The 16,867-nt window shown below is 37.3% G+C and overlaps 1 protein-coding gene across 4 annotated transcripts in view; it reads left to right on the top strand.

Annotated features, from left to right (window-relative positions):
* Positions 1 to 16,867, top strand: part of celf3a (cugbp, Elav-like family member 3a) — a 42,377-nt gene that overhangs the window by 9,787 nt on the left and 15,723 nt on the right. For all 4 annotated transcript variants that reach the window (XR_010803653.1, XM_066674457.1, XM_066674458.1 and 1 more), the window contains one exon: positions 16,150 to 16,198. Coding sequence is in view for 3 of the 4 variants with exons in the window: in XM_066674457.1 (XP_066530554.1) it covers positions 16,150 to 16,198 (49 nt within the window). In the remaining variant the exon portion in view is untranslated. The remainder of the gene's footprint in view (positions 1 to 16,149; positions 16,199 to 16,867) is intronic.

Here is a 16,867-nt window from a genome sequence, read left to right as displayed (position 1 = left end):
GCTTTTCAGATCATCGTGGATGGTCTTGGAGGGTCTCTGGGGTGTGGGGTTATGTCTTTAAGGAGTTCCGTGTTTATCTGCCACATCTGTAGCTTAGGATAGCTTAACACAGACAATTATTTCCATGCCCTTATTTTGGTCAAAGTAAAGTAACAGAATTTTCACTGACTTAAAGTACACTTTAGAATTCATTGTGCAGGGGCTGAAGCAACTCCCTATAGACCTCTGTTTTAAATGGGTTTTAAAGCAATAGATTTTCTGTAGTATTGTGGAGTATTCCGATAATAATACTGCAATCCCTCAGCTAGTGTCTGCTGCCCTCAGCTTTGTGTTCCAGTAGGTTAGGAGCAAGGCAGTGAAGGCAGTGACCAGGAGGACATTTGCCTTTCCCTTCAAATTGGATTTGAGCAAATGTAATCGGCCTGAGGGAGAAACGGAGTGGGAGAATGTCCGCTACACTATTTCGTGAACGATAAAGGAAGCGATTCGGTGCTGATTTGCATACATTGCACTGGCAGATGCCGTTAGCCTGCCTAGACTTACAGAGGGAGTGTAGTGGGGTCAGAGAAGTAGGGGATTACAAATGAACGCATTATGGAAAGCCAACTGTTTATACAGCACAGAGACTTATGCAGGGATGTAGATAGCTCCCTAGTGCTGATGGCTGATTTTCAGTTTTGTTTGGATGGATTTGTTTGATTGAAATGGACTGGTATTCAAATCTAGTTTTTACATTTGTGTTCATATGTTTTTATTGTGGGGTGATAGTCAATAGTATGTTATTTTTATATATATTACAGTTTTAGATGATGGTTTCATTTGCATTTACCTATGTTGCCTTTGTATACCATCAGAAAATATGTATTTGTGGTGGTACTTTTTGCTCTTACCCAGTTGGTACCATGATGGGTACATTTTCAGTAGCTATATTAATTGTAGAATTTTAAGTTGCTTAGATTTAAAAAATGATTTCAACTCATGGATTTGTTAAAATTAATTTTTGTTTTGTTTACACAGATTTATAATGAAATCTTTAGGCCTGTGACAGTAGGTTTTTTTTTTGTTTGTTTGTTTTTTGTTTGTTTTTTTTTTGTGGTCAATATACTGTTTCAAAAATAATCGCAAGACGATTTTATGTCACTGATATAAAGATAATTGTATGATGCAATGACCCCCCTCTAAAGGAGCTCTAGGTAGTATTTTTACCTTAAAAGTTCGGTTTCGAAATCATTGTGATTCCCCACTGACCTGTAATAGGGAGCACAGAGCCTCTGTCATTACTAATCTCAGCACAGCAGAAACTGCACTATGCAGATTTTGGAGGAGGGTACTTGATTTCAGGACAGTACTGAAAAAGTGAATTTCACTCCAACTGTAAGTTGAGGAAATGTCTACATAGTGAATGATAAATCAGTAACATAATTATAATGACAGGCCTTGAAATGTTAAAAATATGCATATATATATATGTATATATATATATATATATATATATATATATATATATATATATATATATATATATATATATATATATATATATATATATAAGAGGTTTCAAGCATGTAGAGCAGAAATTGTTAATGCTCTTCTTATTTTTAAACTGTTTCAAATATTGATCAAACAGAAACCAGATTTCTAGAAAAAAACACTATATATGGCATTTATTTAGAATTTTGTATTTTGTTACCAGAGCACCGTTGTGTAGTCTGCAATCTGCACATGACTTACACTGTGGTTAACCAAGGCTTTTTTGCTATTTTTCACTATTGCTAAATCAATATCTCCTGCACACGCTCCTGTAGAGGCCCTGTAGCTCCATTCAAAATCCTATTATTAGCATGACAGTAGTCTGACCTCTGAGACCTTTCAAAGAGGAGGCTCTCGGGTGCCCCCCCCCCATTCCCCTTGCCCTTTAAATCCTCTTTCTCAATCCCTCCAGCCTTCCATTTGTCCACCCTCATCACCTAAGCTTGCGAGACTGTCTCCAACACCCTTCCAGTCCGGCCTTCCATGCCAGTCCCCTTCCCCCTGCTACAATAAAAAACACATTATTAAGAACAACATCCCCCCCTACACTAAACAGCAGTCTCTCTCTCTTGCATACACACCCCAGCTGTGTGGCATTATTACTGGCTGACAGCACCTGCCTCTTGGAGTAGGCCTCATTCCCAGCCCCCACCCCCCACCTCTGCTCTGCCAGACATATAGAATCCCCATGACAATGTGCCTCCATGAAGGTTTTGGCCAGTGACTCAAACAGGGAGCGCAGGCTGAATGGTTAAAATCAAGAAATGCATGAGTCATCCATTCTTCATTGCTTTTTAATTCTCTCTCTCTCTCTCTCTCTCTCTCTCTCTCTCTCTCTCTCACACACACACTCGAAGATTTTCCAGGTAGTTTCTATTAGTCTGTTGTATATACATTGAAGCACTTTACCAACTGCCCTGGGACCATTTAGTAAAGAGCTCTGGGAATATAGGAAAGGTAGAAGGACAGAATACAGAGTGTGTGAGTGAGGGAGGGGTGGAACAGATGGTATAGTTGGAGTGGCACCTGGCCCTATGTTTAATTTCAGGTGAGAGGCACACAGGTTGTGGACAGAGAGCAGGAAGAAAACAGACAAAGAAAAGAGGAGGAGGGGCAAATCTCTTTCTTCTACTTGATTTTTTACAATTAATTTGACTTCCTAATTTTTATTTCCTCATGTCTTTTCTGCACCTTTTTGTTGACCTTTGTTGGAGATCTAACAACTGTTAGAAAACAACTTGTGCTTTACCCAAATTTTAAAAATCACCGCTCAACCCATTTATGCCTAACCTAAGGGTGAAGGTGAAGCACATTATATAATTTTAAAATAATCTGGACTTAAAAAAAAACTGTCACTGTGATGGTTTAATTTTGTATATTTAATTAAAACCGTTAAAAGTATTTACACTGTTTGTAACTTTAGTGGACAATAATGAACCTCTACTGTACCTGTACTATAATATGAAAAGGTAAAAGTGCAGTTTGATCAACATTAGAGAACGCTTTACTATATTTCAGTTATTGTTGCTAATCTGGGACCTGATTCTGATTTCCTTAATTATCTGATAAACCCTATCCATCTGGTGATACACATAATAATTCTGCAAGATGGTGAGCCACCTCAGGGTAATTGAAAGCCATAGCAGGTTGTCACTGTAAGAGAAGTCGTTCCAGTAGTGTGCTTTGTAGAATATTGAAGCTTTACAATGACGAAAATGTTTTCAAGTCCCCAGAAATGCTGGGTGTCCATGTGTAAACAGGATTATACAGATGAGGTATCACCCAGTAAGCTATCGTTTCGGTACTGTAGCTGGATTTGGGTTGCAGTTCAGCTCTGAAAGCGTAAGGCCCTTTCCCTGGATGGAGACTAAGTTGTAAAAATGTAGTTGATTCAGATGGGAAGTATTAGGCTTGGTATCAAACTGAGGAACGACAAGGTGGTAGAAAAAGCCAGATACATTTGGAGGAGGACACCTCATAGGTTGAGGGATGTTTTCAACAGCAGCGTGGCTAACGCTTATCAGAGCTTCCTCAGCACCATGTAGTTCCTTTCCTGCAATCATCTCCCAATCTGCCTATATTTTGTACGCAAGACAGTGCCAGTTTTCAAATTGGTAAAGCACATCATTAAAGCTGTTAACACTGAAGTAATGAAATGGCCAACTCAGTGTCCTGGTCTGAACCAGGTAGACGATTTCTGGAAGATCAATGGCGACTAACTGTGGGAAGAGTGGAACTATATCAAACCAGGGCAGTGTGGGAAAATGGTGATGTCCTGCAGGCAGAGGTGTGCTGAAGTCATTCAGAGCAGGGGCCTCCTCTATGCTTCCTAAAAATAGTTGAACATTTAACAAATGTTGGATTCATAAGGTACTTTTCTGCGACAGTAGTTACTGTTCTCTCATTTTGAACACAGACCTTATTTCACATTAGCATTTTTTCACTATAGTTAAAGCTTCATTAACATCCTTTCTCTTTATATTAGCGTATCTTTAAAATGGGCTTATAGTGGATTTCAAATGTAGGAAAATGAAATTTGTTCTGAAATTTTGAGCTCTACTTATATATATATTTTACCCCTTGCCTGTTCATTTCTTTTTTTCTCTTCCTTATTTTTCTTTTTTTTTTTTTTTTTTTCCTTTTCTCCTACCCACTCCTCCTGCTCCTCCTCCTCCTCCTTCTCCTTTTCTCTTATCCTCTGCTATCTCTGACTCCCTGGATCCAGTTGCCATCCCAACATGTTTGCTTAGCTTTATTCGTCACACTCTCAGGAACAACAAAAGCGGCATGTGGCATTTCCAACACTCACACACACACACACAATGATATAGTCATATTGTGTTAGACTGATGATATTCTCACCCTAATTTTAACCCTTTTGTTCTGGTGCTGTTGTTTTACTGGTTGCATCTCGGATCACTGCCAATTCAATGCATATAAATTAAGTGAATTCATCATAATTCACTGCAGTTTAATTAAATTTATTACAGTTTTATTCATTTCAAATATGCTCTACTGAAATGAAAAATAATAAAGTAATGCAACATTGTTTGTTTCCATGTTGCCCTCATGCTCGAGAATCTGAAAAAAAAAAAAAAAAATGTTATAAAAACATATGAACAGAGAAAGACTGAATACATGCAAATACAGTGGCATGTATATAGTCTAAGTTGACATTGTTTTCTTGCTTGATTATGTATTACATCTTTAAAGTATGATAACGGCATTCACTCTTCCTCTTATTTTAAACACGAGGATATATTTTGCTACTTTTTCTGCTTTAGATATTTAGCTAAACGTGAGATATTTGTTGCTTCTTTTTATAAAGGATTCCTTGTAATTCTTATTGGATTTTGGGCATTCTGCCAGGAAGTGTAGCTCTGTTTCAGTTTGAGTGTTCGCACTGCTGTCATCTTTTGTTTACCTGAAAATATCTTGCCTCGGCTGGTCTGTTTTGCCAGGCTGCGCTGACTGACTCTGTGCTTGTGATTTCCACTTTTAGAACCGTCAGTGTTGAGGCTCGTTACCACCATGTACTGCTTTGAGACGCGTAGCCTTGCATTTTACTTCACTTTTGCTCTTGTTGCCCAATAGTTGGTGCATGGAATTAGAAATAAATATTCTTTATGGCCTTTACAAGATAAGTTAGGGGGTAATCTACACTGAATTGTTTGGTGATATTTCCCGAAAACTGGGGCAGCAACAAGCTGCAGGTTACTAAGGCCAGCCTTCAAACTCTTTTTGTTGCAAATCCAGAACCTACCCCTTATAATACACCAGTAATCAGAACAATTGATTAATCACAATACAATCTGTAAAATAAAAAAATAAAAAAATAAAAACACAGATCAGCAGCTATCACAAACTCTGTTCCTGAAAAAGTTTTTTTTTTGTAAAATGTGTATACATATTTGTTTCTTTATTTAACTGACAAATGTAGAAAGAAAAGCTTTCCATTGTTATGATTGACAAGCCTGAGTTTATTTTGCTAAAGCTCATGTGTGTTTAAAAGGAGATTAAACCAGTACTTCAGTGTTTGTTTAGGGCTGTGTCAATCCATATTTTGATCCCAGGCCTATTGCTACATAGCTGTAATTGCGTTAAATTAGAAACATGTTACAGCTATTACACATATATTATCGCTGTCTAATTAAAAACATGTATCTACATTTTTGTGTTTACACTTGAACACTGCAGCTGTCCTTCACATCGTATGTCCTTCACATGCTTCAAAATAACTTGGAAAAAAATCTTTTTACGTTCATTTCCATTGAAAGATAAGAAGGTTGTTATTTTTGTGAGATGCATGTTTTAAATTGGACAGTGATTATATGTATACGTTGTGTATATAGCTTTGTTTGTTTTATTTGAACATTCATGGACAGGGACTGCACTTAGTCCATGACTATAACAATAGGGATGAAAATTTAATGCAGATGTAGCACAAACTGGGACTCTGATCCAATGTGTTTACTCCGAAATCTTACCTTGATACCCATTTAGCAAATGGCTAGTGATTCATTTGCATGGTGCACATTTTGAGATGTTACAGTAATGATTAACAAACAGTATATTGTTCGGCCCTATTAGGCAGAATGAATGGATTCTGCTTCCATTCGTAGATCAGAGTCCTATTTGCAAACTCCAGCAGAGCCATGGTTCTCATCAGCGTCTGTCCAACCAGCCTTGACTTAATTAACATTTAACAGCATTAGCATGCGCAGAGTTCAGTCTGCTCATAGACAGCTCTGCTAGGAAAATGGCAGTAAGGTCAGTGTAACAATTGAGTGTGTGTGTGTGTGTGTGTGTCTTTCTGTGTTTGTGTGTCTGTTTGAACATACACAAGCACTGAGATGGGTATATAGTCAAGAATGTATGACATGCTTTACTGGGGGAGGGAAAGGCAGGTGTTTTAATTGAAGGGGGGGTGGTGTGTGTGTGTGTGTGTGTGTGTGTGTGTGTGTGTGTGTGTGTGTGTTTGAGATAAGGGCAGGAACAGTAGTAGAGTGTTTAATCCTTTAGATTGATATTAAACATCATTAGTAGTGCTGCCTGGGGAAATAAATATGTAAACTTTTTTTGGGGGGTGGGGGGGAGGGGTCCATGTGCAATGAAGCTGTGTGTGTGTGTGTGTGTGTCAGCGTGTGAAATCATGTTACTGTTTGTCCTCGAGTGTGTTCAAAAAGAACCCACTTTAAATGTGTGGCTAAACAATTAATTATATATTGTCCTTTAGAATAATCAAAATGCTCTATTTAAACCCCTCTTTCTTATTCCCAAAATAAATATTATCTTGGGAAGAAATTCCTAACTGTCTGTGTATGTGAATGGGAAAATATTACAAAACTGTTTAGATCATTTCGATTGGTCCAGTCATCATGAAATTTTCGCTTGATGTAAGGGAATTAACAATTGTTCCAAATGGCAAAAAAAGGGATGGAATGGTAGCAATATATTACAAAATGATTATATATTTTTATGCACATTATAGCACTTCAGCATTATATAAGCGTATGCGTGTATATATAATACACAAGAAAATGTATGTGTTACACTACGAAAGCTGTAAGATTAAGTGTATGTTAGTGTCAGTATCTGTACTCACACTGAGACAAGATGAATCCATTCTTAGAATAAATGAGAGGTTGAAGGGTTAGAGAGCGAGGAATGAGGGAGTGAGGTGAAAGCAGGGATAATTAAAGAGAAATTGGAGGGATACATGAAAGAGGGAGAGGGGGAAGGGGGAAATGAGTGAATGAATGAATGAAAATTTGGCATAATGAACTATGGGTGGTGGGGGGAGGGATACTCTGTGTGTGTGCCTGTTTGTGTGTGTGTGTGTGTGAAAGAGAGAGAGTGAGTGTGTGTGATGGGGGGGGGGGGGTAGCTTTGGATGAGGGAGAACATCTATCAGCTTAAACTCAGACATCTGTTAGGGTGTGTGAGGGTGTGTGTGTGTGTGCGTGTGCGTAAGAGAGTGTGCACAGCCGTGCGTGTTCTTTGATGATTAAAGTCCGTAAACGTAGAACTAAATCAGATATAGACATGCGTGTAGGCTGACAGATTTATTTGCACCTTTAACAAATTTTAAAGGGAATTTTAAGGTTTCAACATATTCTGTAAAAATAATTCATAATTTTTAACTTAACTGTATTATGCCTTGTAAATTAATAAGTGTAAAAAAACAATAAGCTTATTTCAATCTAGTCTCAAAACAGTTCATAGAAACAGATCATTACAATCATTCATTCTATTTTATTTATGAATAAATAAAGCTGCATGTTGTAGTTCTACAATTTTATTTATATATATATATATATATATATATGGTCTGTTAGTGTGTGTTTCGCTGGTACAAGTGGATGAGACACAGTGCTGCTAACCCAGTGCTGCTGGAGTGTGTTAAACATTGTGCCACACAAAACTTGTTGGTCCCACTTGTACATGTAAAGTTACAGATAGCAGCTCATATTTGTTAATAATCCTGTAGTCCTTCATCAGTGGTCACAGGTAGTTACCCACAGGATTCTGGTGGCTGGTTATTTTTGGTTGATAAACCTTAGGGGGAGTTTGGATTTATGTTGCAACTTGTCTTCATTGATTACCGCACTGAAAATGCTGTTATTAAAGCTTAAATGTTAAACTTGCCAAAGCAATTAGCATTTGGGACCAAACTAGCATTAATAATTCTCTTTGCTAGGTGTAAAGCTGGAAACGTACTGTCTCCGGTTATCACGTGATTAGGTTATTAATCACATGCTTCTGTAGGAGTGGCCTTCTGTGACTTTAGATTGATAGGTGAGATGTACTCTATTTATTTTCTTGAACATATCACTTATGCCAAGATCCTGCCCAGTGCTCGTTTGTCAGAGATGGTGCACTTCAACCAATATGTCCGTGATCTATAATACATAATATCCAGGGAATGATGAAAAGGCTGTGGACCTGAAGCCTGACTTTCTCCTTTAAATGTATATGAAGCTGTTCTAAAATAGGTTTTAGCCTATATGCTATAAGTGTAAATAGCGACACATAAGATTTTAGTCACCGGTTTTAACAAATGTAAATCAGATAAACTACATAGTGTCAATGATTCACTTTACTTGTTAAATTTTAAACAAGCTTTAAAAAAACATAGGCAAAAAATAGACAACAGGCTATTAGCTCTGCTGTTGTTGCCACTTAAAAATCACTATATTGTTCTTCTTCTTCTTCAGTATCCCTCAAATAATACACCCTGAACTGTTTAACAAGGTATCAGCAGTGAGAGGTGTGCTATGTACTTTTGGAGTGTTTCAGATTTGTCCTCTTTCTGTTGTTTCTGCTCTTTTCATATGAAAAATGGCAGTCCTGTATTGTCAAAATAGATAAATGCTATAAGTAGTTTGTTGTTATTATTAAAGCTTATTTCCTATGTCTAATCTGATACTGAAAATATTTATTCCCTCATGTTTTGCAGAAAATCATGGTGTTAAAATTTTTTGTTACAGATGAAAACAGGAACTTTTGTTTCCAGCACACATATACATCATAGTCAGTGTTAGAACTAATGCCTTAGGTGGTAAAAGGAAATATGAGGGTTTTTCAAAATTCATAAAATGAGTGTGGGTCAATCCCATGATGTAGATGAGGAAATACTAGCATAATACATTTTACATACATTTTTTACACTATACATGTTAACAGTATGTGCTTAATAAATATGTACATAAAAATTATTTCAAATGTTTTTATTTATTTTGGGGGAGATTTGAATGTCTCTCATTGTGTAGTTTTTGAGGGATGTTAAAACTAACCCTGTTGTGTTAAGGCTGTACTTTAGCTTGGCTATTTTCACATGATTTTCTAATCTGAAATGTTATTGAACACCTTAAATATTGTTGCTGGTCTGTGGTGGTATTAAGTGGGTACAGCTCATCAGGTATTTGAATTGCTTCAAAATCACAGCGTTTAATTTCATGGTGTTCAACAAGGGGTAAGTGACATTAATGCTCTTGAGTTAGGAGATCTCTGCCATGTCCTCTTTTTTGTTTTCTCTTTAAGAGCTAATGATTATCTGTGATTGACACATTTTGGGAAAGCCTAATTGATTTTGGCTTATTGATTGGCAGTAAAGTGCCATTTGGGATTTTGTAGTTTGTGAAGGGAGTGCAAGGTGTTCCAGAAAGTGCAGTTCACTTCAAGGCTTTGTCACAAACTGCACAATATATCACACAGGCCTTAAGATTTGAGTGTAGTCTGTTTGGTTTGTGTCTGGCATTTCCTGTTATTGCTTCTCTGTATTTACTAAATATTTTTTTTAAAGAAATTTCTGCTCTGGTCTTCAGTTTTTCTCATTCAGTTTTCTATGAACATATGTTATCAGCAACTTAGTCTGCATCATTTTATATTGATTTATCAACACATTTGTATTTGTATAGCCCAAACGAAGTGCTGGATTTTACTGATACTGATACTGATACATATTTTCCAAAGGTATCACATTATGAGATGCTATTTCAGTTGGTGTTAAAAGCAACATTCATCGTTTTTATCAAAACCACATTTTTTCTTTTAATAAAATTCAGATGTTCCCTCTCCATTTGCTTGCTCTCCAGTCTGTTTGTGCTGAAAACCGATAATGTGCTTAGAAAGACCTAGTGTCAGTAAATGAGTAAAGAAGCAATGTGGTTCAGGTTTACTCTCTCTCTTCTCATGGCACAAAATGGCTGAGAGAGCCCTCCAAACATAGAAAATCATAAGAAGAAATGAGGATATTGCTTTATTCCAGCTCCATAAGTGGGTACCATTGACTTATTTTGCTGTTTCAGATTACTTAAAGTAGAACTGACTCCAGATTTGGGACAATGTTAACTGCATGAAAGTAAACACAGACCAAAAGGGCTACAAAACTAAACAACTTGAATTACAAATGAGTTTCCATGGCTATTATTCACTAACAGTCTATAATATCTTAGAGACAAGTTTAACATACAAGCAGTCCCTTTTCTCCTCTAAAATACTGTTCCACCTTAAAAGACGTAGAGCTTCTGAACATAAACAAATCAGAGAGAACTGTGGTTCCCTACAGTTGTAGACGTTCCCTTTAAAGTTAATGAGCTTGACTTGTCCTAGGACCAGTAATAACTTTTAAAACAATTTCATCCAAACCTTCTTTTCTGCCTGTATTTAAACTGCTTCAACCCTGGTCCCATAGTTGGAAAATGATGCCAGCACAGTCTGAGTCCAAGGGAGCATAACTGGCCTTGTTTTCTTGGTGGGAAGGCTGGCCCTTTCTCTCCCCACATTCCTCAGAAAGATGCTATCCAGTGCATTCATCTGTCAGTTTTTGTAACAGAATTAGAGTCAGTGTTGAACTGTCAACACACAGCTGTTTGAAAAGCTGTGATGGGGATTTAAATTCTAGAAGGGGCTTTTAACATACTTTATGCTCCCATCATGTAATGGTAGTATACCTAGCTTACTGGTTGAACTAAGATTAAATTAAATAATGGAGAACAAATGGACAACAGCACAGACAATATTGATCAGTCAGTACTATGCTTGTGTTTGTGCGTGACTAAAAGACAAAACTGTGTATTTCCTTTATTTGCTTCTCTTTTAAGGTTGAGTTGTTTAATGGATTCAAGTCAATTAAATAAACAAAAGAACTGTGTGTAGCCAGTCTCTCAAGGTGTTTTTCTTTTCTTTTCTTTTACTATGTTATTATTTTTTGTCTTTGTGAAGAAGGCAGCAATAAAATGAGTAATGTACGCAGAGAGAACAAGTATTGGAGAGAGAGAGAGAGAGAGAGAGACATTGGGGGTGGGGTGGCAGGTTGATTATGGTCGCGGGTCCTGTTGCCAGGAGACGGCTGGGACGAGAGATGCTGGGTTGCTAGGGAACGGGAGCGATGCAATGCGTGGCAATTGAGTGGAGGGAGAAGAGTGAGAGTGGGAATTAGTCTTTGTGTAGAGACACACACACACACTTCACACATGGACACTAACAGGTTTATATATGTGAAAATATATATGGCTATGCACTGGCCATGGGAACAGTTATTATATATAATCACATCACTGAAATAGTGTGTTGGAAATTCTCCAGTGTGTATTCTAAATCCTTGTTCTTTCCAGCAAGTGCTGTACACTAGAAAAGAGAAACGACATTATTATGTTTTAAAATCTGACTCTCACTGCGTTAGCAGAAGGGACACACACCAGTACATGTCCAGATGTTTCTATTAGTCACAATATATATAATTTGAAATTGGCTTTATGAAGTCTTAAACCAACAATCAGTTTAAACTAGCATGAATAAAATAAAATACAATACTGACTGACTGTTAGCACAATGAGCTATGAATAATTATGATAATATGACATTTACCTATAGATGCATTCATATACCGTTTTCAGGTTCAGCGCATTCACATGCTGGCCTCAGTGGTTACCTCATAAAATTGCAGAATGTATTTAGGAGCATCCCTAGTTTTCACTGTTGAATTTCTTCATATGTGTTACATGTGGCTGTTGTTATTGTGGCTGTGGCTGTAGTTATTGTAGAGGTGTGCTTTCATTTAAAGGGTTCTTTTTCTGTATTCATTTCTAATGGAAATATTTGATGTCTGTAAACACTATTATAGTCTCAGTCCAAAGAGTGCATGTACAGTGACAAATTTGCCAAGACATTTGCTTTATTAAAATACTGTGTTGTGAAAAACAATGCTTTTTTATCCATTTTTTAATGGATGTAAAAAAAATGAATTAGGACTGGTTTTGGAACATAGAAGTTTGGAGAATGTTATAAGTGGATTTAGGGTGGACATACATAAGAAAATAGATGCAGTTGCCCCTGGCTTGCTCATAGGAGGCTTGGACCCGGATCTCTGTAAAGCTGCTTTGTGACGACTTTTTGTTGTGAAAAGCGCTATATAAATAAAATTTGATTGATTGATTGATTGATGCAGTCTCTTGACACCCCGTTAATTTCATTTCAGTGGTGTGTCATTTCCTGTGTGGGTTAAGGCTTGGGGAGAAATATCCAATTGTCATTGCTTCCTTACTAATACAGTGATAGCAATTTAAAAAGATTTTCTATAAATGAATGTCCAGGACAGGGTTTATACCCAAGAAGACCCAGATCATCTGGCATTAAGTTTGAATGTTGAATGCTGTGGTTTAGGTTGTCATTTTGTTGTGGTTTATGTCATATATAAGCTAGATATTCTCATTTAGGACATAGTAATGTGTAAAATAGGATATCATTAAAACTCCAGTTCTTGTGATTTAGAAATGGCACTCTTTAAAACAAAGATTCTGATAAATAAAAATGTATCAATTTTTTAACCGTGCTGTATATAGTCCTACGTGACCTACATCTATTAGAGATGAGAGCATAAAGTGTGTCACAATTTATTATTTGCAATAATATCATGCCATCATTTTTAAAACAAATAAAAAAAACCCTCAATATTGCAATATCATACCGCGACCCTGAAATGGAGAAGCGGAAAAGAAAATGTATGTATGTATGTATCGCAATATCATGATATTCTAACATGTTTACCAAACAATGTCCTGCAATTAGCCGTAATATGGCATACATTCTTTACATTAGTCGTTTAGGCACAGTGAAGTACAGCGGAAAGTGGCTCTGAATGATTGAAATTACATTTGTAGTAAAATAAAACTTTTTAATAATTAAAATCATTTAATACATTTAATATATATTACATATATTTAATCTAATTTATATTAATATTACTTTTTTTGTTGCAATAGTGTGTTCTTGAAATAATTAAAAGTATTATTTATTTTTTCATCATATCGCCAAGGATATCATTGTCATGAAAATATCGTAAATTATCATGATATTATTTTAGGGGCATATCGCCCACCCCTACTATGGAGGTCAAAGGTGTGTGCGTGTGCATGTGTATGTCCTATGTAGATAAAGCAGTGTGGGGGTAGGAGTGGGTCGGGATGTGATTTGATTGAATAATCTATGGATTTAATATCCCATAATCCCAGTGAAATCCCCGCTGCCGCAGGACACACGAGGGATTAAGAGTGTGTTTGTGAGTGTGTGTCTTTATGATTTGTGTTGGTGAATATGGCAGAGTGTGTACGAGTGGCAGCCGGAAGAGGTCTGTTAATGTTCCACACCCACACAGTCTCCACCTCCAGTTTTGTGTGAGAGTGTTTGCTTGATTATTGGAGCCAACAGGTTTTTACACAGAGAGATACTCTCTCTCTCTCTCTCTCTCTCTCTCTCTCTCTTTCTTCTTTCCCTCTCTGCTTTGCTCTTTCCTATTTTCTCTTTCCTTCCTCCTTCCCTTTTTCTGTCTTTGTTCCTCACTCATTTTCTTCCCCTCCACCAAAAATCTTTTCATCCTCTACACAAACACCCATCCAATTTTCTCTCTTCTACTCGTCTTTCACCTTTTCTCCCGTTTCTTTTCTCTATCTATCTATCTATCTATCTATCTATCTATCTATCTATCTATCTATCTATCTATTTATCTATCTATCTATCTATCTATATGTCCGTCTGTCTATCTCTCCCTCTCTGTCCCTCCCTCAGTTGTCCCAGGCAACCTTGTTTACCTGCTGGAGAGCTCGGCTCTGTGTTGTCATGGCGACGGCAGCCTGGTTGCCGTGCCGACCTGAAGTGGCAGTGCCATGACGCTCTTTCTCTCCCTTTCCTTGCTTTCGTACTCATCCCTTTGTACCCTCTTTTACTCCTCTGTCTCTCCCCCCCTTTTTTTTCCTTTTCCCTCTCAACCCCTCCATCCCTCCCTCCTCCTCTCTTCATCATTTCGGAAGCTCATTGCTGGCACAAAAGAGCCAAAGCAACTCTCCCAAATTAGCCATGAATTTCATATGAAAGCTCACGCTAAATCAAAAGGACTTAAATTGGCTTTAAATAGAGACGTTTGCTGCAGATATACAACGGGAGAGATGGTTTTATTTTATTGTGTTTTATCTGCAGCGACCCGCAGATCCATAAGCTCATGTTTTATCTGCGTGAGAAAAGCTCATTTCACATTATATCAAGAATAAAAAAAAGAAGAAATAGCAGTGGCTTTATAGTAGCAACAATGAAACGTTACAAAGGCTCAGGCTGATGGCTCGGCTCTAGGAGAAGCCTTTTGTAAGCCACGGTGCTCAGCTTGAAATGAAAAGTAATTTCTATCCACGTGACCGGCCATTTAACCAGCGGACTGGAGCCAGAATGATGCGGCAGTATTGCAACCAAAGAGACAAGCAGAAAAACAGCGCTTAATATGCCTGGACTTGCTGCAAGAATAGGCTTCTCTTTCCACTCAGAAGAGAGTACTACTGTCAGAGCCGAGGTTAAAGTTGCTCCAGCCGTAGCTGCAGCTGCTGACATTAAAGGCCGCGGACCCCCATCAGAAGTGACCCTGAGGCAAACCCACCAGGGTGTGGTGAAATGTTACAGTGCCGCAAATGACTGAAGTAATCAATGCGACATCCTTCATTAGTCACAGTGATAAACAGCCCTCTGGGTATTTGACCCAAGTGTGTGTGTGTGTGTGTGTGTGTGTGTGTGTTATTTAAGGGGTAATTGTATAGGGGTTCTGCTCATGTGCAGAAAAAAATATATATTTTTGAGATCCATTCATTCTGTGAATGAATGATCAAAGTTAATAGTTCACAAATCACCTCCCTTATTAATATATTATTTTTCAAACTAAGCATTTGTTACCTTAGACAACCTCTTCTCTTATGTTGACCATTTCTAGTGTTTCTAGTCTCTACTTCCTTCTATGTTTCTCATTTCCTCTCTTCCACTGTTTCTGATCTTGTCTTTTTGTCCTATCTCTACTTCTCATCTGTTGTCATTTTCAATATCGTCTTTCTCTTTTTTTTTCAAAGCCAAAACGAGCAAAAGAGGCCTTATTATGTGAACATTTCACTTTTCAGTCCATGTGCACTATATATCAACACTGTTCCTTTTTTTTTCTATGTCTATTCAGAAGCCAAAAATGAAAATGTAGGAATGTAATGAGAAAGTCAGATTTGTAAGCATGCCTTACAGCTATAAGGTTATCTGCCCTCTCACTGCTCCTCATTCTTTTCCATCGCTGTACCTCTCCACCTCTCATGGCTCTTTTACGCCACTCTTTGCGAGCTCTGAATCTCTCACCATTTTAATCTGGCGAAGGGCTGTAAGCCAGATTAGCAGGCGAGCGTGCTTAATCCCATCACTCCTCTAATCTCGCGTGCATTTTCCCAGTGTCATCTGAACAAAAGTGAGGTAGAGAGAGAGAGATTAGCTCAGAGTGAGGGAGTGAGAGAATCCAAAAATGATCCATGAGGTCTGTGAGAAAGCAGAAGTTGGGGCCTACAAACAGACAGACAGATGAAGATGCCAGGAGTGATTGAGAAGTTAGGGGTTGCACTTTGGAACAAGAACACAGAGACAGATGGACGTATCAAAAGATGAGAGCATCATCCCATATATATATATATATATATATATATATATATATCTTACAAGGGTTTATTCTTGTACTGCAGAACAAACACATGAATATTCACAAACACACACACACACCCAGTGGGGGATTATGACATTTGAACTGTGAGTATGTGTTTGTGTGTGTTCCAGATGAACCGGCCCATTCAGGTGAAGCCAGCAGACAGCGAAGGCCGCGGAGGTAAGATACAGAGAAAAAAATAAACTACGTCATCTATATCACGTTAAGCTTTGTGACAGGTGCTCTCAAACAGAGATTATGAACATTCTGCGATTTATAAAGATTCAAATAAGAATCTTAGATTTCCACTTACCAAATTCCACAAAGCTGAACGTCCAGAGCAGTCAAATGAGCGAAATAATTTAATGCATATTTTCCAGGCAATTCATACTTAAATAATCCATTTTCACTGTAGAAATGCTGTGTTTTTTGGACATATTATCCTACTTTTCATATAGCTTTGACCTGCTGTATAAGAAGTGCACCTTAATTCATTTTAAGAAAGATCTGAATGCTCCATAAATAAAATCTGTAAATAAATTTTGAAAAATTGATAGTTAATAGTTAATATTAAATTTACATTGTGTGACATTTTTTTAAATAAGAATATATTAATTGGTTATTAAAGAAGTTTTAACTTTTGAATGAGAATGCATAGGTCATTGCTGTAATAGTTTCACTTATTCTAACAGTCAATTTGTAACACACATTTCATTTTGAAAACATTTTACACACAAGCACACACACACACACACACACACACACACACACACACTACCTCTTCTATTAAATTACGATGGATGCTGCACTCTAGTGGACAAAACCGAAAAGGCAGCTTTAAAAAATTAT

Source organism: Hoplias malabaricus, chromosome 6 (genome assembly GCF_029633855.1).
Source record: "Hoplias malabaricus isolate fHopMal1 chromosome 6, fHopMal1.hap1, whole genome shotgun sequence".
Classification (NCBI taxonomy): domain Eukaryota; kingdom Metazoa; phylum Chordata; class Actinopteri; order Characiformes; family Erythrinidae; genus Hoplias; species Hoplias malabaricus.
Note: the sequence above shows the minus strand (reverse complement) of the source record. Positions and strands in the feature narration are given on the sequence as shown.